Genomic DNA, 27,159 nt, shown 5'->3' on the forward strand with positions numbered 1-27,159 from the left:
CAGCTATGAATGAATTTGCGCATGCGCAAAATGAATAGAAATATGCCGGCAAGTTTTACTTGCGGACATTTCTGTACGCGTTATTCATTCATCCAAACAAAGCTTTTACTTTTCGTGTATGATTACTATTTCTTAATTTCAGTATTGTGACCAGCAATTTAAGAGTTTATTGGTTTAATATTTACGCACATGTTTTATTTGTATACATATTTAACTGGCTTTGTTGGATCACTTTTTCTTGATTTGAACAGTTTAATCCAATATTAACGGATTATCCAACGATCTAGTATTTTTTTTTAGTTATGTCCATAAAGTATTTGGTGCTGGAAGAATTAGACTGTATCCAGCAAAACCTACACCAGATGATGACTGTGCGCAAGGATGGTTTCGACGCTAAGGCACTATTACAACTCACTACGCCTGAGCAATACCTCACGATATTAAGAGAATTTGTTGCATTGTCGTCACTCTGTAGGATTGCCATATTCCCGCTGATGCAGATAGTCTTGTCTTGCATTTTCTTTATGTATTTCCTCTTGTCCGATAAGGAAAGACTAAGATTATTCAAGAATGTGATAATCTAAGTTCAGCATCCGATTTCGATAGCTCATAGATATATCAATGGTTATCTTAGCAATTTCTAACACCTTGTTTTCGTAGAGTTTTTTTTTTTTTTTTTGTCTACTTGTCCTCGCCATATTTCCATCGCATATTTTTTTCTTGATCGTTATTAACCTAGATTTTAGCTCCTGAGCTTGGTTCGAAACCGGTCAGCTAGCTTTTCTTTTGGAATTTTTTGATTCATCATGATTAATAAATTCTGTCTATACACAGCTATTAAATTTTGTACCCCCTAAAAAAGATATATGAGAGAATGAAAAAAAAGCGGATAGACAAAAACAATAACATCAAATCCAGTTATCGAAATTATTTTAGATTTCGTCTAATCCTCAAAATGCATCAAAATGAGTGAAAAAATACTTATCAGCCTTTTCCATATTTATCAATTCTACATTTTGTCAGATTTTATTAAAACCTTTTTATACGCGCGCGCGCACACACACACACACACACACACACACACACTTTAGTGATGAATTGATTCCAATATTTTTTTTGATTCCGATAAAATGCTAATTTCGATTCCAATTCTTTAAAAATCTTTCGATATTCAGTCACATTTATTTATTTTTAAACTCCATAAACGGTTATATACAGCTAATTCCAGAAATATATATATATATATAGATATATATATATATATATATATACACACACACACATATATATATATATATATATATATATATATATATTCATTCGCAAATGTAAAAATACTTAAGTGGGTGTTGATATATAGATTCCAGTTGTACCGGTAGTTTAAAATCTATAAATATTTATCATTAGCAATTGATTTAAAAAAAAAAATAAATAAAAAGAATTGACATTGGAAAATAGGAAGAGTTTTAATAATTCCAGTACGTTAAAAAGTTCAGATTCCGATTAATCGTGTGTGTGTACGTATGATTAATCGGAAAGACTTGGAACATTTTTGGTTATCGGAAAAACTTATACCTATTTTCAGATTCCAAAAACAATTCTTTTTTTTATTTCGTTGTTTTTGTTAAAGCCATAATTTTCCATGGCTCATATTTATCTCCATATATAATAAAATGACTGCAAAAATTCCCCTTTGGCCCAAAGTATCGTAGGTTTGCAACATACAAATTCAATACAGCTAAGCTAATAACCACTAATTTATGTATCTTACGAACACCATTTTCGTCACATTCAGTCGTGATAATAAAATGCTACATTGCATCCTATGAGCAACACTATCACAATAGCAACATATTTAGAGGAAGGTGTCCCTATATTTCTCTTAATACTAACTCCTACCACTACTACCAGTTGACACCGGCACGAATTCTACATATTCCACAGATTCTGTGATTACACCGACCGTAACTGGCTCATAGATATATACAGACATAACATAATTTTTCTAATTTTCTAGTCATAAATAATAAAGGCTCTCACAAAAGTTCGTCCATTCTGATTAGCTGAGCTCTGAAAATTCTCATATTCCAGAATCCACTTATGCGTTTTATAAACGAACGCTTACTAACATTAAAATATGGCGTCACTAAGAGACATTATGTCGCCCGGAGTCAAATTCATTTAATGTATAGGTAATTACAGGCATGTAAGATCGAAAATTATAAGAGATCGAATCATTAAACGAATATTAAATAACCCGTATACTTGCTTTCTTTTTACAAAGTTTAAAACACGCTATCCACTATAAATAATCTCCGTCGTCGACGTCCACAGCGACAACGCCGTCTTCATGAAAACAACAAACTTACACAGCCCATGCAACAGAGTTCTTATACCATTAAGCACACTACGTGTACACTAGGAAATTTTCAAAACGACGCATTTCGTATACATTTCTACATTGAAAAATTTACCTCCCAAATATTTGCGCCTTTTAATAAGATTTTTCCTAAAAAAAAAAACGACGCATTCCGTATATACTTATCTATTAAAGAGCCTAGTTTCTTTTCATAAATATTCTGGACTAAATTTAAGATGTTAGTTCCCAAATATTTGTAATTTTTTTTTCTTATACCGAAACAAAATACGTGTTGTATAGGGGGTGCGTATTTAAAGATAACGGGAGTTCATATTGGGGACATAACGGGGCATGTATAACGGGGATTCATAATACACGAATAACGATGGCAATAACAATTCTGATGGGAAGACATTTGTATCTGGCTGAGGGTGATTTTTGTTAACACATTAATACGGACGGGGAGATATGATGCAACTATTCTTGTGACACATATTAGAGGATGCACATAATTACTTGGAAGAGTTGTACAAAGTTCGTTACAAGATGATAATAAAAACACATTTACCTTTTCTGATGTAAGGAATGACGACACGAGACAATAGATGGTTTCTTTATTCATCAACCGGCCGATCGGTGATGCCAGGAACTCAAGACGTTTCGACTACTCTTCTCCCTTCGCCACTTTCCAACTGATTATCATCTTCTCTGATCATCCATCTAACTTCCTAACTTCGAACCCAAAGATTCAATATATCGAGAAATATCCTTTGTTTATGACGTCAGAAGTGTACTGTCGACCAACGTGACTATATCATGTTTTCTACACATGTCCGTCCAACACACTTTTGGCAAACAAAGAATCCTCAATTCTAATTGTTTAATATCTAATCTATTTTTAAACAATATATTTTAACTCGCATTGTCCATTCCTTTAACTGACATATTTGATATCCAGATTTCTAAAAGAATGGACAATCGACTCTTTTTCCAACATTAATATTTAGCTATTCTAATAGAATTAACAATGGACCGAATTTCTAATATTCCTGTTACACATTATCCTTAACACTTGCCTACAGGATTTAATTCTAGCTTTTTCATAATATAATTTTCACTTATCTAGTATGTCTTCTTACTTACATGGGAAGGAGACATCCTTTCATGTAACTTACGAAAGTTTATTGAATGAAATAAAACAACCTTTTTATTTCTGCAACATTTCTTTTAATCAAATTCTGTTTTTTTTTTTTTTTTTTTTTTTTTTTTTTAACAAATCATAATAAATAACACGCAATTATTTGGAAGTTGAACTCTTCAATATATAAATATGTATATGAGCTATGTCATTTTAAACCATCACCAATCTACATAAGCACACAAATTATAACTATAATGACGTGTAAAACGAATGTTTATATAGGCACACAGGCTTTGTTTTCCTATATGGCCTTTTTGTCTGAAAATCTGGCTATAGTCATCATCAATTTGGCCTTTTTTTCTGAAAGATTTTGCTTAAAATATTTATGACAACCCAATTAGGGTCAGCTATTGGATACGTTTACCCTTTTAGAACCTTTAAACACGCATAACTTTCAGATTGCAAAATTGACAAAAAAAAAAAACAATTGATGGACCTGAACAAGGCTGCCCTTACCATTTTACTATTATTTTTCACTTATTCGTAAATTTTACAGGCGATTGTCAGCGCTGATAGGCTTAAATTTGGAATTATAACTTCCTGCTACAGTGAACACCCACTTTTTGGCCACTATTGTTGTTAATGCTGCCACGAGCATTTAGATTTTTCCTTTTCAATTTTTCGCATATTCCTACGGCGCTTATCATATTACACGCTTAGCTTTCACATTACCAAAATACCTTGGAAAATATTGCATACTTAACAACTGACGTGGAAAAAAGTTTGTGCTTCATTTAATAGAACATTATCATTACAAATTAATCGCCGACTATTAATCATTAAAAATACTACCTTAAATTTCTTTATAATCTAAAATTGAAGCCTACACTCGATGATAATTTCCGGAAACAATTACTAGAAAGTTTAAAGGAAAAATTTAACATTTATGGGAATCATTGCTCACGTCCGCAGACACGTTAGGTGAATTCACAGCACATAATCAAATGCTCATGTTAAGAATGGGTTTATAGATACTAACCTTGTTACTTTGGCACGGTACATTCATTTTGCCCACGGGCATTAGAGCCCGCTATTTTACTGGACCGGCAGTGGCTCCCATTAACAATCGTAGTTTAATTATTTATTTTTTATTTATTTTTAAGTAGTGTAAGGGGCATTATTCCACAGGGCAACGCCGGTATACGAGTCCTGCTGGTAAAATAAATATTTATTAATTTCAAAGTAAAACTATAATCTACAGATCACTCCCCTCCCCTCACAAGTGTATTTTTACATTTGCGAAAATATGTACGCATATTACATTGGTTTTTGCGCTTATGTGACCCCCTCCCTCCAGTGTCATTACTAGGGCTGTGACAACAGCATATTGTTTTCATTGTTTTGACTCTTGAGTATATATCGGTTTAATATCTTATGTTTTATATAGACGAATGTGGTTCTCGGATGATTAAGTGTGTCTGTGTCGGATATATACCCGAGAGTCAAAAGAATGAAAACGAATATTTTGTTGTCACAGCCCAAGTCATTACAATGGAACAACAGAAATAAAAACCCAGGCCGGCATTTTTTTTCTTTAACAAGTTTTTCTTACCGTTATTCTCCCGTCTTGACACCACTTGGTCTCTCGTTGCCACATGTACATCTAGCCTAGGTTTCGTTTCTCCTTCTTCCGACCGCATGCCCGCCAGATCCGGTCGTTTCTAGTCTTCGACTTCACACGTCCATTTTCTTCCACGCGCACTGAGCTTCTCCGCTCACGTGGTGCATTTTCCCCCCTTTTTCTTCGTGCGCATACTTCATAATTTGAATATGCGCTTTTTTCGGTCGCTGTGCTAATGTCTTCGCAAACCAGTCACCCTTCGCTACTGATATTTCTTTCACGCGCTCATATGCACTGTAACATTTAGAAAAAAAAATCTGATTTGAAGAAAGATTGGAATCGTCCATCATTAATATATGAAATGGAAAAGGCGAATAACACAACACAATAAAATTAGCATATGGTAATATTTTAATTTCATGTTTATTAAATATTTTAATTGCATTTAACAAGCGACATAAAGGTAGTTAGAAACAATGAATGAGGACATAATATATAAAAAAAATGTATTCGACAGTTAAAAACATCTCAAGCAAAGAAAAAAAATATATATGAAGCGGAGATTCCGCGGGAGGATGGAGAAACATTGGAATCATAACATAAACAATATTATCCATATTGTCTATATTTTTGTGGGGAAAATGACGAACGAAGTGAAATGAAAATATGTACGACATTGTAGAAAATAAAAATTATTTTATATTATGTTAAAAGTATGTAACTTGATTTCTTTCATGATTTAACCAAACTAGCTGTGATGTGTTAGAAACCTATTATTTTCTATATAGGTTATATATGGAAATAGTAACTAATTCAGTAAGTTCGTGATTTTGATTCTGATCAGGTTTCAGTGAAGTTGAATGCGTGGTTGAAATTTAACATCTGGATGAATGTTTTTGCCGGTGTTATATTTACATGACAATAAGTAATATATATATATATATATGAGAACATTTATTTTATGTGATGCCCCGCACCAATGAATCTTATCAATGTTTTCTTTATTTCAGGTCCGATAAACATTGACTTGTTTAAGGATTCCAGAACGTGTGCAAGGCGATGCATCGGTGAGTTTCGTGAACACATTTCTACATTCATATATATAATGTGGCACATTACATGATATAACAGTGTAATGAATTTCGGAAAATTGGGCAGTTTTGGCAAGATAGGAAAATCAGGCAATTATGGAATAAATAGCAATTAAATAGATTTTAAGACCGGTCTTAAGAGGGGTGTATAAGTAATTGTCATTTATTCCTTACAACTAGAAGTGACCTCGGGGGGGGGGGGTATCTAACTAGTGGCATGGGAGCTGCCATTTTCTTTTTGTGTGGATCTTAGCAACGAGCTGGAAGAACACCTAAGCAAGGTGGAATATATTTAGTTCAATTTTGTTTTGCACAATAGGGGCAAATAAGGGAAACCGTTCGAGAAAATTAAAATATTTGATTTTTGTGAAATTTAACAGACATTTGACGTCAATTAATAAATATTCACAAATTTGTCATTTCTTTGGAATGTTAAAAAAAAGTTTTAGGATGCATAATACGGGCACAACTTCCCATTTTAAAATTAAAATATTTCGGATTTGCATTGAATTTTATACATAGTAATTAAGCCTCAATTGATGTTTACTTAAGGCCTCTTAAGCTTTAATTGAAACATTTTCTAAAATCAAAATTATATAATTTGATAATCATTAGAATAACGATTCTAGACATAAGACTTAGTTTGCTCATATCTTGATTAAAATTTTCGTAAGTTGACATAATATTAATTTAAAAAAGGGTTATCTTCGGGTATTTTTACCTGTTCGTCCATCACTTGCGAATATGATTTTGATAAGTTTTCTGGTTCCATAAAAGGCAGGTCAGTCAGATCTTAGCTCTCAATTAGCTCCCCCATGTAGGAATGCTTATGTAGCAGTGCCGCTGGCTGCTCTCTTTTCGAATAATACATTTGCGTGCAGACTCTGGAATCCTGGCTCCTTTGTAGCTTGCAGTACGCCAAGAACATTTTAAATTAAAACGAACTTCATATACTGTCATGGATATGGGAAAGACTCCATGAAGGTTAATTAATTTTCATATTACTTTGAAAAACGAGCGTTCATTAATTAGTTTTTCATGGTTTGTTCTGAGCTAAAATACAAACCGAATCGTTTAGGGGTCATCTTCACTGTGTCCTTGAACCGCCGACCTCCTGTGGTTTTTATTTTGGCAGCCCAGCGTGAAGAAGTTTTGGGATTTTCTCAAAAATTTGAAAATATTGATTTGATTTAAAAATAAATAAATAAATAAAATAAAATAAAACAGCTAAGTTGTCCAGTAAATGATTTAACAAAACTGATATGCCGTAAAATGCCTGATGAAACGACCCTAAAAAAATAACTGAATTCTTTTTTTCTTTTTCAGACAACCATAAGTTTGACTACTCTGCAGGAAACGTCTATGTTTACGAATATAAAGCCGTATCCAACACGAGCATTATTGGTGCTTCCGAGGACACTGCTATGATCCGTATCAAGGCAATGGTGGAAATCGAACCGACTTCCTCCTGTGACTTTGAGATGAGAGTAAGTCGTTAACAATCTACATTTTCAACATTTTGGAACACGTCTAAACTAAACCAATTATATGTTCTACCAGACAACAAAAATAGTTAATATTCTTATAAAATTCTACTTTTGAGGTTAACGTTTAACCACGTAATAGGATACGGAAATCCTGCTTACTGTTGCAACTTTTTCATTATTTTAATGGCAGGTGCTCGATTGACCCCCCCCCATGTAAGACATTCATAACAAACACTCGTTTACTTACAACCACTTTCAGTAATTTCCTCGTATCTCTCCCTCTCTCCATCTCAAAGTAAACGAAATTTTTATGAGTGAAGTTTCTTTTCGTAGAACTGCCTGTGGAATAAAATACCATATGTTGCTTCAGTTAACTACAAGATCGTTTTCAAATCCAACGTAAACAAATTCTTCAGCCGTCTTAAATCAAATTCTGCCTAATCAATCATTACCATCTTAACCAGGAGGCTAGATACTTTTTCTACTGAAAAATTATTAAAACGAACTTAATATACCCAGTCATGGATATGCGGACGACTGCATGAAAGTTAACTAATTTTCATATTCCTTTAAAAAAAAGAGCGTTCATTAATTCATTTTTGATGGTTTCTTACACAATTAGTTTCATTTAATTATTATGCTCGATTCTGTTCGTGCATAGTTTCTACATTGTGCATAGAATTTTTATTCCGCGCAAATGAGCAGTTTTATTCTTTATCTTACGCCCGTTTTGTGGCCACTATGAAAAGATGCCTTTTGCTTAAGCTGTTCTTGAGAGACGTTCAGAAATTAATTTTTGAAAAAATAATGTTCAGATCAAAACAGAATAGAAAATGTAATCAAGCTAGGGCAAATAAGAAAAAAACTAACAAACGCGAAAATGTAACTTTAAAGAATAGGATCAGAGAAAAATCCCCCTCAAGACTCGTAACCTCGCGTTGGAAGGTTGTCAAGCCGCTATCTAAGATGGAAATATTCTTTTGTTTTAATTTTATTTTTGCTTGTTTGAAATCTTCTTGTTCTAATATATTTCAGTTATTTTATAGATCGAGCCGATAATTACCTCCAGAAATTTGAGGCAATATCAACGGCATCTTAAATTTCTTTTAAGAATGTGTCCTTGTTGCAACTTAAATGTTCTGTTCGCATCTACATTTCTATAAAACGCCAACATATATTGAGATATATATATTTGGAACAAACCAAGTTCATCAACGTTTCGTCTTTATTTCGAGACTCGCTCTGGATTAGTGAAATTAGGAAAACAAAACACCCAGTATAAATATTTGAAAATATATTTTTGATATAATGAAATGTTTAACCTTGTTCCTCTTCAGAAACGAAAAAGTTGTTGGAAATTAAAAAAAAAAAAGGGTGGAGGCTAAGGTTGGGAAAGTAAGATTTTTTATTACGTCATTTAGTCATTAATATATTTAAAAAGATATGATGCAATTCATATTATTTTTGGGACAAATATGTCCGTTATAATTCAAATATAGATGTGTAACTGACATGAAAGGAGTAAATTTTTGTTATGTAATTTATTGACTGATTATGTCTTATTATATATGGTGTTTTCTATGGTGAGAGTTACATTGTGTCCAAAATTAAAGTATATTCTTTTAATAGTTAACTTGTTAATGGCGATACATTAAAGAAACCTCCACATTGTTTAATTGTGCTTGAATTTTCGATAAGCGCTGATTCAATAAAAATAAAATAAATTTAACTATTTTTGCTTGTTTGAAGTCAAAGATATGATTATGCTTCAATGAATGAGAGAATAGTGCATTTCTTGTATCTCTTTTACGTTCATTGAGCTTTTTCTTGAATCCAACGTATATATATGAAGGCAATTTTGGCAAGGAACAGTATATATGCCTGCATTGAAAACTGGTTTGATTCGGAGATGTTTTGTTTTTAATGTTTGCTTTATAGTTTGTGACGTTGTTTGCATGGTTGAAATTCCTAGTTTTAGTGTGTTACAAATTATTGTATTATTGATGTGTGATATTCTGGACTACAAATTCTGAATGCACGTAGGAAGAAACCAATTATCAGACCGGTTTTTGTTTTATGGTGTGAGTAGAAATGTATGTAATCATTTTTGTGTATGGTTTTGTGAACTTTAAAGGATAGTTTATTATTGAATTTTATAATAAGTATGCTTAGGAAAGGTAACGAGTGACTGTTTTTTCATAGGTGAACTTTATGGGAGGGTTCGACTGGGTCTAATTTGTCTTTAATATTATCTATGTGCGTGTTTTTCAAGAAGAAAAGTTATGTCATCAATGTATCTAAAATATTCTGTTTGGAGGTTATCTAAATTTGAAAGGATCAGATTCTGATAATTCTTAGAAAAGGCAGGCTAATATTCCACTAAGAGTTACCCATAGGAAGCCTAAAATTTTGCTTGTAGAAATTGTTATTGTATTGAAAATAAGTCATGTCACTTATAATCTCATAATTTTTATAAAAGTGTCTGAAGAAAATGGTAAGCTAATGTGTGTGTGTGTGTGTGTGGTAAATTTAAATATTTTTAACGGGGACATTAGTATATAATGATGTTATATCTAAACTGTGGATAGTTTTGTTATATATATTATTGTTTCTTTATCTTGAGTAAATCTGCAGAGTTCTTTATGTGGGGGGGGGGATAATGTCCATTATTGGAGTTAGGATGTTAGATATGGCACGTGCAATTTTGTGTGTTGCACTACCGATGCCAGATGCTATAGGGCGCATATATATCCGTTTAGTGAGTTTGGGGGAAGGCCATATAATGACGGAATATTGGGGTGGTATTTAATCTATGATGTCCAAGTTTTGTTTTTTTAAAAGACTTTTAAAAGATTTGTCGAAAGTCTCAATACTTATAGATGATAGACAGAAGCCTTTCACGCATTTTAAGAATAGCTAAGAAAATTAAAATACATTTTTTTTTTCTGCAGCTTAAAGATGCTTCTTTGATTGATCCGTACCGAAGTAAGGATGCAAGGTTTACAGCTTCTGAATTCGGCAATATTCTGACAAGATATCCGCTGCGATTTTCTTTCCAAGATGGTCGAATTGAAGACCTGTGTCCGGAAGTCGATGAACCATCGTGGAGTCTTAATATCAAGCGGGGAATTCTTTCCGCTTTCCAGAACTCTATGACACGAATTGACATGGACCAAACAATGTCTGAGGTGAGATTTTCAAAAACACTTTTCGTTTTTAAAAATTTTTTTTTTATCGTTACTGTCTTTAATAAATAGCGCGTTTTTAATGTATTATTCAAATAATGACGCAGACGCAGAGATACACACACACACACACACACATATATGCGCGATTAAATATATGTACACGCACGCATGCGCGCAACTATATATACACGCACAACTCTATTTGATATGCGCCCGCGCACACAACTATACATACACACAACTATGTCTATACACACACACATGCGCACAAACGTACACATATAAAATACATTAGAATACTCGTCCTAGTTCGGGTGAAGCCGAACAGTTTTGCACCACTTTTCTATCCCCTTTTCAAAGATAAAAACTATAATGCTACTAAACCTTATCTTCAGAATTTTTATTCTTATTTTTAAGATCCAGTACATGATTTTGATTCTAAAAAATCTCAAATTTAACACTTAAAATTAATGGGTCCTAAGAAGTCAGTAAAATTCTGGGAATCTTTCCTAATAGCTAATGACTGTAGATTCAATTCAATGTAAATCTGAAATGTTTAATATTATGCCGGTCCACCTCCGAAAGAAACTTAATACTTCAAAGAAACTGAAATTTATGAAATATTAATTGATGTCTAATACCTATTGTTAAAATATCACAAAATTCGGTCTGGATTCACACGAGGGGATTCCACTCTCCATTTTCCCCCAATCAAGTTAAACTAAATATTGGCGTTATTATCGACCCTTGCACATAATTAGGGTACTGGTAGCGGTTTTAGTTCCATGCCGAACACCATAAAAAAAAACTGAGTTCTCCCTCTCCCTACGCATGCGTAAAGAACATGTTTTAGTTGCCATATTTCAATATTCATAAACAGTATCAACTTTTTCTTTTTTTTTTTTTTTTTTTTTTTTTGATAGCATTTTCTTTTTAAATGACGACGTTTTTACTGTTTATGAATATTAAAAGAAAAAAAATTATGTCTCACTTTTATCGGCTTTTTTTTTTTTTTGATAGCATTTTCTTTTTAAATGACGACCTTTTACTGTTTATGTCTCACTTTTATCGACTTTTTCTTTTCATTTAAAAAAAAATGTAAATATATATAAAAAAATTATTACTAATAAATGTGCAGTAATTTCATTTATTTCTATAGTCATAAACAGTAAAACTTATAAAAAAAGTCTTTAAAAATCCATGATCGTTTAGTTACTATGGCAACTAAAACATGTTCTTTGCGCATGCATAGGGAGAGGGAGAACTCGTTTTTTTTTTTTTTATGGTATTCGGCATGGAACTAAAACCGCTACCAGTACTATAATTAGTTTAGGAATGAATCCTCTACATCTATATAAATATATAGATATATCTAACTTTATATGGAGATATATTGGCAGTTATTATTTGCATAAATTGTGTTTCTTGCCTATGTGTAAATTTGATATGCTTATACTGAATAGTTATTTACTGTTGATTTAATGTTCTGCATGCTAGAATTAAAATGAACGTTTTAGGAGTGAATCCCTTTCAGAGAACCTTTTCGTGTGTGCATATATATATATATATATATATATATATATATATATATATATCGCGGACAATTTGGGAAAATATAAAATGGTACAACTACGAGATAAAATTTGTCTCAACTTATTAATCCGTATATAATCGACTACTCTTATATATTTCAGACCGACATCACCGGAAGCTGTGCAACCAAGTACACTGTATCTGAAAGGGATGATTCTATTACGAAAACCAAAGATTTCGTTAATTGCAAACATCGACACGGATTACATTCCATGATCCAATCCGTGGGATATGATGCCGAATCGGTAAGTAATTCGATTTGGATCTCTCTCATCGTTACTTGTATTATTAACACATTTTTAACACGCGTTTCGTTTTAATCAAAACTCATCAGTGAGGAGATAGATACAACTGTTACACTGGTTGCACGATTCGAACCAGACTGAAGTCGCATTTGATCCACTCAACGTTTTTATCGCTATATATGTATGGCATGAGTTTTCTGGTGCGGTGTACTGACAGCCAGCCCATCCACTGTTTTGGATAAGTGAAATAATCAAAATAAATGTACTTTTCTTTCACTAAGAAGAGTTGTGTGGAAGTTCTCATTTTCCTTTGCGATTGTCTCTGCATATAACGTGTTTGGTCCGTTAGAGAAATCTAGGCGATTGCAAAATTTTAAAAATTACTTGATGATCCGTTAGACAGACTACGTTACACTTGTACGACACGACCAGTACCCCCGTTGTAAACAATGGGCCCGTCTTTAAATGACGGGGGTAATCCTGTCTGTACTTTGACGAGTATTCTCTGCAAATAATTGTCGACTGAGAACCATCGTACTGAAATTGAATACTTGTCTGAAAGGTGCGAACACCAGATATTTTTTTTATCTCTTATATGTGTGCGTATGCCCAGCTAAAAGTTAAAATTACGAAACAAACGTCCACAAGGTTTATATATTCTTGATCGACATTACCCTGGATGAATATTTAAAACCAGCAGGGAGACCCGACGTGGCTCAGAATTGAATGAGAATGTAGCTTTCACAGCGTAGGTTCTTTGATATGACAGAGGCGCATTCAAAATGTTTGTTTAGATCACTATTGAGCCATAATACTTGACTTTTAAACTTCAAACTTTAATTCAAGCATTTATATAAAAATAATTTTATAAAATCAACTGTAGGTTCTCTACAGTGCAACGTAGACTACAAGTATTGTGGACTGTCACTGCGGGAATCAATCAATTTAATTGGAAAATGGGCGATTTCACCGATTTTGATGACGAAGGTATGGTTTAGAGTATTCGTTGATCTATTAAATCCCGAAAAACATCGGGCCTCCCTGCTAGTATGTGTGTTTTAACATTTCATCACATGGTACTAGATTTTGTTAGTTAAAATGATAACAGAATTATGCGTATCGCTGAATCTTTGTTGTTTAGATTAATGACCGACAAACGTTGCATTTGCACAGTTTAAAAAATTGACAAAGAGTTATTTTCGCTGAAATCTGTTAATCAGCTATTTCTTATTGTTTTCCACGTTGTATTTGGTTCTTGAAATGTAAACGTCTTATAAAAATTATAAGTTTGTTTAAATAATATTTGTATTTATTTGATAGAGCCTTTATATGCATTTTTCTAAGATTATTTTTTTTACAATTTTTTAGCTTGTTATCTTGATTTGCTGTATGGCATTTTAGTGTTGATCATATGCTTAAGGTTTCTATTTGATGTATAATTGCAGTGCTGATATTTTTCAAAGAAAATATTTTTGCATAGTCTCAGAAACAATCGTACACTGATTATTGTTAAATTCTTGGAGTCTAATGTTTTTTTTTCATAAATCATTTTAGTACAAACCTTTTTTTGTGTGTGTGTGTGTGTGTGTGTGTGTGTGTGTGTGTGTGTGTGTGTGTGTGGCTTTTAAATATTTTGAAACTATACACATTACATTTCTGAATTTTTAGATGAGGATTGGTTATTCGTGTTATTTGGATTCATCGGACTATTGTTCTTATCTTGAGTGTGATTTTCACAAAGTTTCAGTCGATGTAACCTTCGATCTTCTTCAGGTGTATTTTGTCGAATTACGGAATGTTTCTGTCGAACTCGGAAATTTTGACGGCATTTCGAGCGGAACCCTTTATTTCGAAATTCCGTCCAAATTCTGAGTTCGACAGAAACATTCCAGAGTTCGACAAGATACACCTGAAGAAGGTCGGAGGTTACGTCGACCGAAACGTTGTGAAAATCACTCAAGATGAGAACAGTAGTCCGATGAATCCAAATACTATAGACACATGTTTCGAACTTGCGTACCTTTCAAGCTATGGTATGATAGTTACGATTCGAACGCAGTCACAAAGCCACTGTTGACTTCGTAAGGTAGTATTCAGGCTCCAGGCTATAGGAAATTAACACGAGAATTGAGTGAAATTAAATATCTATAAATGCTGAAATCGGTCATAAATAGTGAATAGTTATAATATCCAACAACTGCCATCATAATATTGCATTCGTGTCTTTATTTATTAATCATGCTAATTATTTATTTTCTTAGGATATCCAATCTTTGACGATCATGAAAAGTTCGTACATGTGCACACAACGAATCAACAAAGACTCTAACATTCTCGAAGAATCCGCATGTACCGAGAAACACATCTTCCGCCCATTCTCCAACGGTGACAACGGAGCTGCAACTGTGAACGTTCAAAATCTGCGTTTCGTGAGCCGCAAGCGAGAAGGAAACGCTAAACAAGGTAAGAGGAAGGGGGTGATATCTTCTGTTCTCTACAGCAGCCTTCTCTCACAAACGAGACATTGCTAGTCTTTCTCTATTCTATACGTATTCTAGGGCGTTCAAAGAGTGATGCCTCCTACTTTTTCTATTCCGCCTTAATTGATTAGAACAGATTGCAAATTGCATTGTTATGATGACTGAACTTATACATTCATAACCTGAAAGTTTCATATCTGTATATATTGACGGTGTGAGACTCTAAAAAAAAAAAGCAACTCCTCTCATGGACGTGCGTCAGTCTTACCGGCATCGCGCCGGTACTTGGCCCTCGGGCCAGGATCAAAGTGTAGTATCTGTTCCGGCAGATACTGCACTTGAGATAATTTGTACCAGTCAATGGAGGGGAAACCCTCTATACTGGGACAATTATTATTTTTGGTAACCAGAGTGACCCCTTTTAGGGGAGCTGGTTTTTACCTCACATTAAAAACGGCCTTGTGCCTAATTTGCTCGGTGGGGGAGCAAATAAATACCATCTGTTCCGGCAGATGCTGCACTTAAGATAATTTGTACCAGTCAATGGAGGGGAAACCCTCTATACTGGGACAATTATTATTTTTGGTAACCAGAGTGACCCCTTTTAGGGGAGCTGGTTTTTACCTCACATTAAAAACGGCCTTGTGCCTAATTTGCTCAGTGGGGGAGCAAATAAATACCATCTGTTCCGGCAGATGCTGCACTTAAGATAATTTGTACCAGTCAATGGAGGGGAAACCCTCTATACTGGGACAATTATTATTTTTGGTAACCAGAGTGACCCCTTTTAGGGGAGCTGGTTTTTACCTCACATTAAAAACGGCCTTGTGCCTAATTTGCTCAGTGGGGGAGCAAATAAACACCATCTGTTCCGGCAGATACTGCAGGCTATGACTAGCTATGACTAGCTATGACTAGCAAAGACCAGATGTGGGGGCAACCCCACATGCCTGACCATTAACCAGCTCCCATTTCCCACCTCTCGGGAGCTGGTCCCTTTTCCCTTCCCCCTCCCTTCACTCCTCACATTAAAAATCGGCCTTGTGCCTAATTTGCTTGGTGGGGGAGCAAATAAATACCATCTGTTCCGGAAGATACTGCAAGCAAAGACCATATGTGGGGGCGACCCCACATATAAAACCTTGGTCAATGTAGGGGCAACCCTCATACCAATTGTCACTATCCAGCTCCCCTACTCCCCGGGGAGTTGGTCCCCATTTCCCCTTCACTCCTCACATTAAAAATCGGCCTTGTGCCTAATTTGCTCGGTGGGGGGGCAAATAAATATCCTCTCATGGACGTGCGTCAGAAGCAGATGCGTCATCGAATTTCTGACAAAAGTACATTGAGAATGGTAGTGACCATGTAGTAAAATAAATTCTGGAACACGGTCATTCGTTTTAATGATACCACTCCCGTCTTCGTAGATCTTCAACTTGTTAAAATATTAGGCTTTACTCTTGCAACGATTACTATTCTACCGTTATTTACATGGTAGGTGATCGACTGATCTTCACTCGCAGATTTCTCCGTGTAAAACATTCACTACTTATATATAAAAAGCAGTGTGTGTGAGATTTCGTTTTCTACGGATTTCAATACGGCTGGGCCGATTTTTAAAAAAAATTCACACTGTAATTTATGTGTCTGGAAATGTTCTTAGACAGGATTTTTTTTATCGGAATGTCTTCGACAAGTATCGGTAATCGAAAAAGTTCGATGAAATAATTGACAGTCCGATTTTGATCAGCGTTAACACCTTTTCTACAGCTTAACAAAAATGCATTTGAAAAGTTTTATCACCGCACAAGCAGAACTGCGCAGTGTATGAAACCAACAGTAAGTTCTTTGATAAGATAGCGGCGCGTTCGAAATGAATGTTTCAACTTAGATCATAATTGAACCATGATACTTGACTTGCATTTTAAACTTTAATTCAAGCCATTATATAAAAAATAATTTTATAAAACCAATAATAGATTCTCTACAGTGCAATGTAAACTACAATATATTGTGGACTGTCACTGTGGGAAGGCATGTGAAGTTTCCGCCGGATGCACCGCTGTGGGTTTCCGAATAAATTAATCTATTTGATTAGAAAATTGGGCGGTTTCACCTATTTCGATGACAAAGGTATTGGAAACGTTAAACATTCGTTGATTCTCATTCAATCCCGGCTAATGTCGAGTCTCTCTGCTAGTTTGCAAAAAGACCAGCTAAACCGCACTCTGGCCTAAAATAGATTCGTCTTCATAGAGAAAAACTGCCGGAAGAAAAACACGTCAACGCATGGAACACTTTAAGAGGAGGAAAAATTAGGCAAAGATGTAGATGGCGGCGTGAACAATCTCGTCCCTATCTACCGTTTCTACCTACCGTTCTTTCATTTTTTTTTTCAATTAATTGTAACGAAATTGCTCCAGCAAAAATTCAAAAAAATACAAACTTTTGTATATATAATACTACAAAAATTAACCTAAATCGGGCTTATTAAATACTCGCGGCTGCGCCGCGTCGGCACACACAACGCCGTCAAACACAAAATCGAGTACACTCAACATCAAGTACACTCAACATCGTCTTATCATCAACGCGTACCCTGTGAACTCGGAGCATGGGAAATTCCGATATGCACGAAACAAAATCACTGAAAAAAACAAATACCCTAAGGGTAAGGATAAGTAAACGTTGGATAAAATGATGTTTAAAATTATTACGAACTTGCCAAGATTCGAACCTGGAATTTTCTGATCCGTAGTCAGACGCGTTATCCTTTGCACCACAAGTCCTGTCCGTATGCCGAAAGATGTTACCACGACTGTATATAGAATTCCGTTGACATGGGTAGGTAACTTTTTCAATAAAAACGAAACGGCCCCAAAACCTTTATTTCTGGCTTTTTGTATGGGTCGGCGTTGTTCGTTACGAACCATAAATAGATAAGGATAATCTAGGGACGCGCACCTTTGAGGGGAAAAAATAATTTTTCAATTCCGTTCATCCACTTGAAAGTTTTATTGGTGTGTATACACACACGCACGCACGTACGCGCGCGCACACAAATAAATAAACATTTAGAATTTAATTAATATTATAGATCAGTCGAAAAATAAGTCGGCGTTTTCGAACAAACTAATAACTACCGCTATTTTTATTTAAAATAATGCCGGAGCATTAACAGCCAAATTGAAAAACAGAAACAAGATGTACCAAAGGCAAGAAAATTTATTTTTTACTGACAAACATAACTTTCAAACAGTTTCAGAAATTAAAAAATAGCACTTCAATATAAGATTTCATTAATATTTCCTTTTTAATGAGTAGCAATTAAAGATTGCCGCCGCTAGTTCTGGATTTTAGTATCTCTTTCTTATAGTTAACAATCGAAAAATTATATATAACTATTACCAAACGCACTGAAATTAAAATCTCGATCGATCTGTATATTTTTAACTTTCCGAAAGGTTTTAAAACCTTTTCTTTATTTCAAAATAAGTTGCAATATGTTGAAGTTTAGAGGGTATGTCTTCAACCATTGTTAATGCATACAAGCCCCCCCCCCCCCCAAAAAAAAAACTGAGCTAAAAAATGATATAACGCTTACAGAAACTTCCAAAATTGCGAAACTACGCAGGTCGGTAGATAATTATTTATTGTTTTTTGCGTTTTTGCATATTTTGTTTCAATTTCTTTTAACTCTACATAATGATTATCTGTTTATCGTTGCTGCAGGTGAGGTGCTCCGTCGAACTGATCTGTTGTTTTCGCATCAATTTGGTGCTCGGAATGATGAAACTGCCGAAGAGAAAATCAAGATGAAACTGCAAGAGCTTTGCCGGGTTTCCAAGGATGACGTCAGACCAGAACAACCGACATTATTCGGAGAACTCATCAAATGGATGAAAATGGCCGATGCCGATGCAATGAAATCTATTTACTCGCAAATCAAGAACAGGAAGATTTGCCGAGAAGACACTGAAAAAAGCAGGTAAGACCATCACGCCCCCCCCCTTCACTCTTTCTCTCTCTTCCATTTTCCTCTTCTGTTAACGTCTTTGTCGATTTCCTTTTTATCTCTTTCCTTTCTATACTTTTTCACGCCCCCCCCCCAGCTCGTCTCTAGCCTTCCCCTACATAATCCCTTTTGTATATCTCCTTCCCCCACTCTTTATATCCCCTCATCTCTTACCGTCTATATATATATATCCACTTACCACTCGTCTGATGGGGAAGGTCTCGTAGCGGCTTCGGCTGCAGGGAGACAGGGTAGTACAAGTCAAGGATTCGTCACTTGACACTCAGCCCAACAGGTGAGGAGCCGGGAACCGGCCCAGCACCTGTTGGACTGAGGTACGCCGCCTGGGTAATACCTAGGTTGTCCACCCTCCCAGGCCTTGCCACCGGGCTTTCCGGTGGGGCAAGTTTATTGCTTGCTGCCCCGACCGGGGAATGCCGACGGGGTTACTCAGGCAAATTTTAAAATTGCAGGAGTGCCCCTTCTTTAGGGGAGCCTGCGGGGTTCACACTTTCCGGCCTTGTGCCACATATTGCTGATGTGGGCAGCAATTAAATATATACCCTTTCTATATCTCCTTCCAAAGGTTGTCACAACCGAGGGTGGCAGTGGGGATAAGCCCCATTCTCCCTAAAAAATGTTCTCATGGCGTGCGTTTCAAATAGCCTCTGACAACCAAGTCCAGTTCCTGGCCTTCTCCCGTGGTTTTCCTACCAAGCCCGGTGAAACTGTTTCTACTAACTGAGAGAATGAGCACAGGCGGCCCATTGGCGCCTTAAAACCTGCCACTTTGGGCAGGTGGGGTTCGTCAACTTTGGATGGTAGCTCACCTAAGAGACGGTAACTCTGATTCAAAACCTCCGCTGCCTTGCGGGATTGCCCTATTAGGGGAAAGGTAAAAGTAAACCCCGACGAAAAATCCTAAGGCGGCCTTGTTTTATATTGTTATCATCAGAAAGTTAGGGCCAAGTTGTGTTGCATCTGTCTTTCCTTGGATCCTCTAGCTTTGTAAAAAGGTGGGGGGGGCTGCTGTACGGACAACGGCTATCCTCCCATATCAATCTGCCTAGGCTTTGTAGCTCCACTGCTTGTCCATCGCCTCACGAGACGGACAACTGCCAACAACAAATATCTCCTTTCTATATCTTCCTCTTATTTTTTTTCTTCTATATCTCTTTCCTTGCACTCTATACGACCTTATTTCTCTTCCTTCTTTCCATCTCTCACTTCCCTCTTTTTTCTTGCATCAAAGAGGAAGAACTTCCTCAAACAACGCTTCGCCATATCATACTCATTCGCTCTGTTTATGAAGAGCCTTCAATAAGTTTCCAGACTTTCTTCGTATGGCCAGTTTTATTCGTAGTACACGTGAAACTCTAGTCTCCGAAGTAATCTCCTCCTGCTGCAATGCACTTGTAGTATCGTTATAACTTCCGGAAGTCCTCTTGCTTTTGTCACAGCCTCTTTCATCTCAATTGTCTCACAACTACAGCCTCTAAGAGTTTCCTTGAGCTTGGGGAATAACCAAAAGTCACATGGAGCAAGGTCTGGACTATAGGGAGGGTGAGGAATTGTCTTGATGCCCCTTTTGGTCAAATGTTCTGACAAGGGTGGAGTTGTGGACTGCATGCTTGTACGAAAGAAGTTTGGAAACTTATTGAAGGCATCTCGTCCCTAACTATCCCCCACGTCGTGCTGGCCAGGACGCTCCCATCACTACAAAAACTTTCCTTTGTATGTATGCCTATAAACAAACCAAACCGAAATGTACAAAGTTTCTTTTCGAGAAATTACCATCTGTGGAACGCGTTATTGTTGGACTACTTCGCTTCAGACAATACAATGGTCGTCTTCAAGTCAAATGTCAAATATTATCGAACCAGTTTCTTAAGTAACCAAAATTTGTCGATTCCATTTATCTTTTTAATTCTCTTATGGTATAGTCCATCATCCAACGGACACTCTCGTTAAACCATATCCTCGAGTGCCTTTACTAATTAGTATTTTATTTTGTGGCGAGCACTTCTTATATTGTTTTTTTTTTTTTTTTTTTTTCTTTTTCAGAAAATTATTTGTTGATGCCATTCCAATGGTCGCAACAAGTCATTCTTTGATGGTGATTCAAGATTTGATCCGGGATAAGGAATTGTCTGACCTCGAGAAAGACATGTGTTTGGCGTCGCTTCCTTTCATTCAAAATCCAGAAAAAGAAATGATCTCAGCAGTTCGAGTAATATATATTTCTTTTATTTCATTACAAGTTGGGAGGTGACGGTGATCTAGGAGTTAATGATACGGACTGACGGCTTGGGTGTCCCAAGTTTCGAATCCAGTTAATTCCACAAAAATCACTTTCATTTAGGATGTTGGAAAAACGTTCACGACGTCCCTCCAATAATCCCAGATGTCCAGAAAGAATTCTGACTAGAAAAATTTCGGAAAACAATGCCAACAATAGAACCTGCAGATGATCTTACACGTTGTCGCTTATTTTAATTTTTAAAAATTTGGTTACAAATTTTTTTTTTTTTTAGGAGGGCTATGCAACTATGTTCCCTAATTTCTCTTTATCTTATGAGTTGTGTTCAGATTTCCAGTGTTACCGGGCTAGAAGACATTATCCCGTTTACATAAGACAACTGTGTGTGTGTGTTTTTGTTTGTTTGTTTGTTTGTTGCTAGTGTCTCTACTTCCGGCATGAATCTCTCATCTCTCAAATTTAAGATCTCAGCTAAGACTAACTCCATCGTTCGCGACTCTTCTGTGCTTCTCAACATAATCATTCTCTTCCCTAAAAGACAGCGTCTCCCGGCTATATCTACTTTTCCTCTCAAATAAGAGATGTCAGTTTTTTGTTTTTGTTTTGTTAATATTTTTTTTCGCCCTACTTTTACCGGAAACTAGAGCTGTTCGTTTTCTTCATCAATAGTAATATACATTTCCTTTGATTCATCTTATACACTTCAGTTTATTATGATAAAAAATTAGGTTACAAAACTTATGTTTTTGATAGTCTCTACAACTGTGCCCGCGTGCCGAACAAACACTCTACTGCAAACGCATGTTCTGTGGTTCCTTCACTTCAACTTATAATCTCTCAAATCTCTGCTAAAATTCTTTGTCCCTCGACATATTTCTCCCCTGTCTCGAATATATCTACTTTGCCCCGAAAATTGGCGATGTCTATTATATAATTAATTACCATAATTATTGAATACTGTTGAAATTTAAACATTTATTTTTAAATGTTTTTAGAGTCTGTCAGAATGATCTAATCATTAAATGATGGTCTGCGCATACGAGCGAAATTGACCGACTTTATTTCAACTGAAAGTGCTCAACGATAAGAAACGAGTTTCTTAAAGGGGCTGGCGTAATTATTTACCATAATAATTATTAAATACCTACAGACGCTAGTGTTTCATACTTTCGGCAATCATCAATGCAGGGTGTCACGATTAACACCGGCCGATAGAGTCGAACCCAGCAACAGAAGCCATTCCTGGCTTCATTAGCAAGGACCTAATCCATTCCGCCACCGTTAATCGTGAGAAATACTGTTGAAATTTAAACATTTATTTTTAAATGTTTTTAACGTATGTCAGAGTGATCTAATCATTATATGATGATCTGCGCATGTTTTCTTTTTCATTTTTTCGAATTCCCTATCTTGGTCCACAAGCTGTTAACAGCTGTCATGGCATCACGGGTGTGAACACAAGTCAACTTGTAAATATTTGAACTGATCTGAAGGAGATGGGCGGGAAGTATCATCCGAATAGCCGTATCATCAGCATAGATATTTATTTTCTGAACAATATTCTCTGAAAGAAACAGTTCGGCCTAGAATAAAACCCTGAGGAACACCAGCATTGATAGGGAAATAGTGAAGAGACACGTTCCAAAGTTACTCGCATGCTTAGATCAGAAAGAAAAAAAAAACTAATATCAAGAACTTTACAACCAATACAATAACCTCGTAGAAGACCAGAATGCCACACTGTCGAATACCTGCGAAATGTCAAGTACAATGGTCCTACCCTTTCCTGAATTATCCATAAACCGACAGTTATAACAGTTAAAAGTACAGCAGTTGAACAAAACACACAAGTCATACTAATCACTAGGATACCACAAGCTTGCCGTTGACTAACCTTTCAAAAACTTTGTTAATAGTAGATGAAACTAACAGGACGATACTTAATTAGGCGAGACCGATCACCCGCATTTTTTAAGATAGGGGCAGTAAAGGAATCTTTCCAACAAGAAAGGAAACATGATTTTGATAAAGAGTAGGATTGTTTAGAAGCCTCAGAACCATTCCTTCAATACTAATTGAAGTAATGATTACCATGGCAATGGTAGAACAACTAGATGAAAACCAGGGAGGACAGTGGGGTTTGGATTGAAACTTATGATGAGGAATGAAGGTATCAATTCCAACAAGAAGCCAGTCAGTAATCTCCTTTGCTGCATCATTCGAAGACTTACCAAAGATGAGGAAGGTGGTAATTTGGGACAAGTCATGAAATAAAAGTTAAAACGGATTTTACCAGCTGGATCTGTGATTAGAGTGGGGGAGCCAGACAGAATGATGAGCAGTTAAGTCAACAAATACAAAGATGGAGTTTGATGAATGAAGTTACAATGCATTACCAATACTGGTGGATATAGTATCAACAATTGAGTGATCCTTGTTAGGGGAACGATACAAAAAGAATAAAGCGTAAGTAGAATGTAGCAAAGACCATCGAAATCAAATTTAAAAAAATCATACAATTAAGGAGTGAGGACACGTGAAATTGGTATGACCCTTGTGAAGAAAGAGTAATCTATGTAAATGCATAGTCTAAGCAGACAATAGACCAATAACCATCCACATATAAATCGTTGTTATCAATAGAAGAATCTAGACTAGACTCCCAAAAAGCAAGAATATGAGATTTGCAAAAGAGAAAAGGCCGGGCACCAGGAAAGTTAATCGTGAGATCTGTGTTTCACTCCTGATCTGAAATGGAACACGTACATCAAGTCTGTTGCCAAGGTCGCTGGAAAGATGGTGGAATCCTTCTACCGCTCCAGAAGATATCTCACTACTGATGCAATTCTCTATCTATATAAAAGCCAAGTACGTCCAAGGATGGCATACTGCTGCCATATCTGGGCAGGAGCTGCTAAAACCAGCCTATCCTGCCTTGACAGAGTACAAAATAGACTTCGTGGCTTAGTGGGGGATGCCCTTTTCTCTTCTCTGCAACCTCTTTCCCACAAAAGAGACGTTGCAAGCCTTTGTTTTACCGTTATTTCCATGGCAAGTCCTCGTCTGAACTCCAATCTCTGGTCCCCCCTCACCAATCTTTTATGAAAAACACCCGTCTAGCTGAATCCACTGTCAAAAACTTTCCCCACTCTTTATCTATGCCTAAATCAAAACGTAGATTCCATGAACAAAGCTTCTTTCTTAGAACTGCACGCCTGTCGAACTTTGTTCTGTCTGTCTGCTTCCCACCTGACTACAACCTGGATGTCTTCAAGTCCAATGCAAACAAATTCCTGATGAATCGCCTCCTTTAGTAGACACTTTATTAAATCTCCACACTAACGTACTGTACTTACAATAACCCTTATCCCTGAGTGGCTTTCGGGCCTTGATAAGTGGTGACTACCTTGTAAAAAAAAATATGAAATAGTAAAGTGATTGTGTCGATTAGTAGAAGACATGATAATGAAAAGGAAGAGAAAGGTAGGATTACAAATTAAGTTTGAAAGAGATCCTACTACCAGCATTCAATCCTCTAGATTCCAAACAAGCAGGATAAAAAAAGCTATTCCAAAGTCGGATATGGAGGAAAAGTTAATAGGCTGGCTGTCAAAAAATTTACTCCTAAACTGGTTATGTGGCTGACCAGAAACCGCTGCTCTTTCGTAACACCATCAGTCTTAATTAAAGGCAAAGATGAACTTCTTTCCAAAAAGTAAGATACCATCCAGGCATTTTAAGAGCTTCAGTGTCAAGAGTGAACAGAAAATATACAATATAGAAAAAGCGGGTCAGCTCCATATGTTAAACTAGAGTACGGCATTTTTTTTTCTTTATTTGTTTATTTATTTGTTTAGTAAACCTTATAATAAACTCTTTTTGAGTTCCTATTACCAATGTCTTCTCACGGGACAGTTAGATATCAAGGTCGTTTTTTAAACTTGGAGAAAAGGAATAAGAATAAAAATTGTTTTAGTCGTGAAGGATCTCTCCTTCACTGAGAGAGGACAAGAAATTCAAGTGCAGCATCTGAAGAACAGATACTACACTTTGATCTGGGCCCGGAGGTTAAGAACAAAAACGCAATCAACGGTGTCAACATTCTTATACTGTTAAAATTCAAGGTGCTTCGTTATTGTAGCGAAATTCGACAGCCAAAAAAAAAAAAAAATTTTTCATTAAAAACAATGAAAACTATTTGCTGTTTTATCAATTTCAACTAAAAGCAATGTTATACTTAATTGTCGTGTCACAATTAGTCAAATATTACTGTATTATTACAAAAATCATGTATTTTATGATTCTTAATAAAAAGGATGGCCATATTGTTTTTAGTGATGAATGTAAAAAACAAGAGAAATAACTCTGGTTGCCAAAGTATGCAAATATTTTAAAGGCAATGTTATCTACCTAATTATCATGACACAATTAGTTAAATATTAGTGCTTTTTTACATAAAATCTACGTTATACAAAAAGATAATTGCGTGACCACCATTATTGTAACAAGACGGCGAGTTATTTCCCATGACGGTGTTATTAATTATATACACGCCTGATTTTTTAATGTTCAAAAACTATTTTCATCAATAATTAATTTTCTATCGTATCGTTTTTCGTAATTTTTGGATATTTTCGTTACTGCGACATGACAATTCAGTTGATACTCATGGTTTCACTTGGAGTTCAAGATTTCAGTTTTCGAATTTTGCTACAATAACGTAGAACCAAATTCAAATGAACAGAAGAAAAACGTACGTTGCTGCTTCCATAAAAAAAAACATTTTTGTTAACGATTTTATTCCAAAGTAAATTAATAGACTGTCTATTTCTTTTTTACAGCCTCTTCTGGAAGACAAGAAAACCGAAGGAAACACCATTCTTCTGGTGTCTTCGCTCGTCAGTGGTTATTGTTCTGTAAATCCAAATTGTGGTGAAGTGACAGAAGTCATTGAAATCATGGAAGTTCTCGAGCGAATGATTGGGAGATGCTCGTCGAAACAACAAAACGAAAAGGTAAATGTTTTATCTATTCATTATTCGTATTAGAATTTTTAGGACTACTGTTCTCATTTGGAGTGTCATTTTCACAATGTTTCATGCCGTAATGGATAAAGTACTTTGTAAAAAAATTTAGTTGTAAAGTTACAATCTTCTAGAGGTTGAAAGTTCAATTCTCGGTGCGGGCGACACTTAAAAATACAATTGCGAATTACTTGAGACGTCTACTCGGTCATGGCTGACGAAACGAGAACATGCTACTCCCGCGGATTAAATAAAGAGTTCTGTTCCATGTTCCGTGCAGATTCGGGAGTTCAACAGAAACATTCCAGAGTTCAACAAAATATACTTAAAAGGCCGGATGTTACATCAACCGAAACGTTGTGAAAATGACACTCGAGATGAAAACAGTAATTCGAAGAATCCAAATAATCCGAATGTTATATTTTCAATAACAAAATAAATCAATCTAGGTCTTTATACCGTGTTCTCTTTTATTTTCAATTCTCTTGTTCACCGCAGAAATACAGACGTTCGCTTTGAGTTTCTTAAGTTTAATTTTATAGAGAATTCTGGTCACACCAGAAAGAGAGAGAGAGATTAAGATTCTTTTAATCTAATTATTTAGTTAACTTCATAACTAAAGTGACATATGAACAGATGCTAGGTCAGTGTAACA

General features: G+C 35.6%; 2 protein-coding genes across 2 annotated transcripts in view; one reads left to right on the forward strand and one right to left on the reverse strand.

Moving 5' to 3' along the window:
- Positions 1–27,159, reverse strand: part of LOC145298432 (hydroxymethylglutaryl-CoA synthase 1-like) — a 413,120-nt gene that overhangs the window by 308,736 nt on the left and 77,225 nt on the right. The gene's annotated exons all lie outside the window — the stretch shown is intronic.
- Positions 1–27,159, forward strand: part of LOC145298416 (apolipophorins-like) — a gene marked incomplete in the record, with an annotated part of 149,305 nt that overhangs the window by 21,841 nt on the left and 100,305 nt on the right. Inside the window, 8 exon segments of the mRNA XM_080144316.1 lie at positions 6,132–6,188; positions 7,539–7,699; positions 10,651–10,887; positions 12,582–12,725; positions 14,987–15,188; positions 18,938–19,193; positions 21,285–21,450; positions 26,322–26,495. Coding sequence (XP_080000442.1) covers positions 6,132–6,188; positions 7,539–7,699; positions 10,651–10,887; positions 12,582–12,725; positions 14,987–15,188; positions 18,938–19,193; positions 21,285–21,450; positions 26,322–26,495 — 1,397 coding nt within the window.

This window comes from Euprymna scolopes, chromosome 2 (assembly GCF_053919585.1).
Source record: "Euprymna scolopes isolate OS-2025 chromosome 2, ASM5391958v1, whole genome shotgun sequence".
Taxonomy (NCBI): Eukaryota; Metazoa; Mollusca; class Cephalopoda; order Sepiida; family Sepiolidae; genus Euprymna; species Euprymna scolopes.